The following is a 2,779-nucleotide window of genomic DNA, read 5'->3' as shown; positions in this document are numbered from 1 at the left end:
TGAAGACAGATTGAAATCAGTCTTCAAGTGGGAGATTGTTAGTCAAAAGTGGCTGCCACCAACCTTCTTCACCAACCACCTCTCACCAACCACCTCTCACCTACCACCTCCAAATCTTCCTATAAATAGAGAGCTCTTCTGCAGCATACAACACACCAAACAACAATCTAACTTTCAGCTAGAGAGAGATAGAGAAAGAGAGAGAGAGAAAAATCTTGTGAGAGAAAACTTCAGTGTGGAAGTTATACACGAGTGATAAAACTGAGTTGAGAGATAGCCTCTGCGTAGGCAGATACAAAATACAGTGTGGTATTTTTATTGTACTCCTCCTTTTGAGATTCTCTAATATATTGGTGTGGGTCCGTGGACGTAGGCAGTTTGGCCGAACCACGTTAAAAATATCGGTGTCATTTTTTTTTCTCGTTTCATATCGGTCGATATCCAAAATATTGCGTCACACCAGATCCCGGGCGGAATTAGTTGCGTCTAATTTCCTAACAGTTATAACACAATACACATTTCATTCTCTTTGCCGAAATGAACTATAGCTTGATCCATGCGAATTCGATTAAAATCGATCCATATAGAGACGAAGTGCAACATGAATGTCTATCACGAAATAAATTACATAATTTGAATAAAAAAATACAGAACACCATACACATCTCAATCCTTCAGCCAAAATGAATTATTGCTTGATCCATGATAATTCAACTAAAATCGATTCATGTCGAGATGAAGTGAAACTGGAATGTTCATCACGAAATAAATTTAACATAATTTGAAAAAAAAAAAACATCTAACATCATACACATCTCATTCCTGCTGCCAAAATGAATTATTGTTCGATGGGCCCATACTTAAAATTCTGTTCGTGAACTTCTTGGATGGATCATCAAACATGAGCCCATCAAATCCAATTAAAGAAAAAGAAAAAAAAAAGTGAAAAAGAATCCCATATAACTTGATGCTCAATCAAAATACTTAGCTGCAGCAACCACATTACCAGTGAAGTGGACGCGAAGAAACGAACCTCCTCATACATAACAGAATTCACCCCACATATTACATGCACCCTCAATACACACTTACTTCCTAAATATTACTCTCTCTTTCAATTTAAATCTTTTTTTGATTAATTTTGTCCATTGTTGACTGGAATTACAATCGAAGCTGTAGTAGGATTGAGTTTAGGATGAAAGGCGGAGGAGCGACGACGGCAAATAAGGCGGAGATCGACACGAGCGCCCCTTTCCGGTCGGTTAAAGAGGCGGTGATGTTGTTCGGGGAGAGAGTTCTTGCTACTGAGGTTTATGCTAACAAGCTCAAAGAGGTGACCCTCAGATTTTTTAATTTCAAATTCATATCTCATCTTATATTTCACTGGAATATATGAAAGATATTGCAAGGCCAAATCTGATTTTTGTTTTTGCATGTTTTGCATTAAGCATCAGTTAGTCTTGCTCTTAACTTTAGCTTAAAAGAAGAAGGAAATTAGATGTATGCAATGTTATGAAATGGAAGGAGGAAATGATGTGGTACACTAATAGACTATTTACCAAAAGCACGACTACTGTTAAAATTAAGCATATGGCGTATATATAAAGCTTCATCCATGCCAAATTAAACTTGATGATTTTGAATGAGAATAAAGTCGTTCATTGGCGTGGGCGTTGCTTCTCTCAAATATATATTTATATATAGAATAACCAAAAGGCAATGCCGTACATAGTGATATCAAAAAACGTAATATCAGAAGATGCCTCCTTAAGTTCCAAGCAGAATTAACATCTTGCATAGTATGCATACACTAAGTAATACAGGAAGTAATCAGATTGTCTCAAAATAAAAAATAGAGGAAGTGATTACATTAATTAAAACTTTTGTCCCCATGTTAATCAACACATAAAATGTGGTATAATAAAATTAGTATTAGCCACACAGTTGCAGGAAGGGGGTGGGGAGGGAGCAATGGCGTCGGAGTTGGAGGAGACGAAGCAAAGCCTCCAAAAGGCACGGCAAGAGAGTGAACACATGGCCCAATACCTCGCCTCTCTACAACAGGAGCTCCACCAAACCAAAAAAGAGCTCCAAAATCTCAAAATGACGACGGAAGATGTCGAATTCCAAAGGAGGAAATGCGTCACGTTTGCAAATCCTCCCTTGGTGGCCCAAGTAATGCCGCCGCCGCCGCCACAGGCAGTGTTCCAGAGACACCCCTCTCTTAAGAAGAAAAAGATTAAGGCATTCATCGGAGGAATCTTTTCCAAGAAGAAGGGAAGCTCTGAGATCGCTTTTGCATGAATATATTAACTACCTTTAATAATGGTCGCCGTTACACGACAGTTTTCTCGTATCTAGCTAGGATGTTGCCACTTTTTTTTTTTTTCAATATATTATACTCTAAATTGGTCTGCGAGTAAGTTGACAAGTTGCTCGGTTTGAGTATTGTCTATTGAAGGTACAAATAATTAAGCTGCATAATTAATATAGAGAAATTAATTAGACGTGAACATTGTTTAAAACTTTTTCCCAAAGTATTATATTTGTGCTTTTGCAAAGTAGCATAACATTTAAGAAACGAATAATTATCAAATAAGAAAAGGAAAAGAATTCTCGATCGAGTAAAAGGAATTGGAAGCTTAGATGCGCGTATGTATATAACCTCAAGCTCGGCTTGGCACATATGCATACAGCTTAATTGGTTCAAGCTCGTTCGCTTTGTTTATTACACAGAGTTCGAGACGAAGCTTGATTTTTGACTCCTCAAATTGTTTTG

General features: G+C 37.5%; 1 protein-coding gene across 1 annotated transcript; it reads left to right on the top strand.

Moving 5' to 3' along the window:
• Positions 1-995: 995 nt before the first annotated feature.
• LOC131011078 (WEB family protein At1g75720) lies at positions 996-2,507 on the top strand. Its single transcript, XM_057938831.1, has 2 exons — positions 996-1,333; positions 1,945-2,507. The coding sequence occupies exons 1-2, from the start codon at positions 1,196-1,198 to the stop codon at positions 2,302-2,304; spliced, it is 498 nt and encodes a 165-aa protein (XP_057794814.1). The 5' UTR covers positions 996-1,195; the 3' UTR covers positions 2,305-2,507.
• Positions 2,508-2,779: the final 272 nt, after the last annotated feature.

The sequence above is a fragment of the Salvia miltiorrhiza genome, chromosome 2 (genome assembly GCF_028751815.1).
Source record: "Salvia miltiorrhiza cultivar Shanhuang (shh) chromosome 2, IMPLAD_Smil_shh, whole genome shotgun sequence".
Lineage (NCBI taxonomy): Eukaryota > Viridiplantae > Streptophyta > Magnoliopsida > Lamiales > Lamiaceae > Salvia > Salvia miltiorrhiza.
This window is presented reverse-complemented; position numbering and strand designations above follow the sequence as displayed.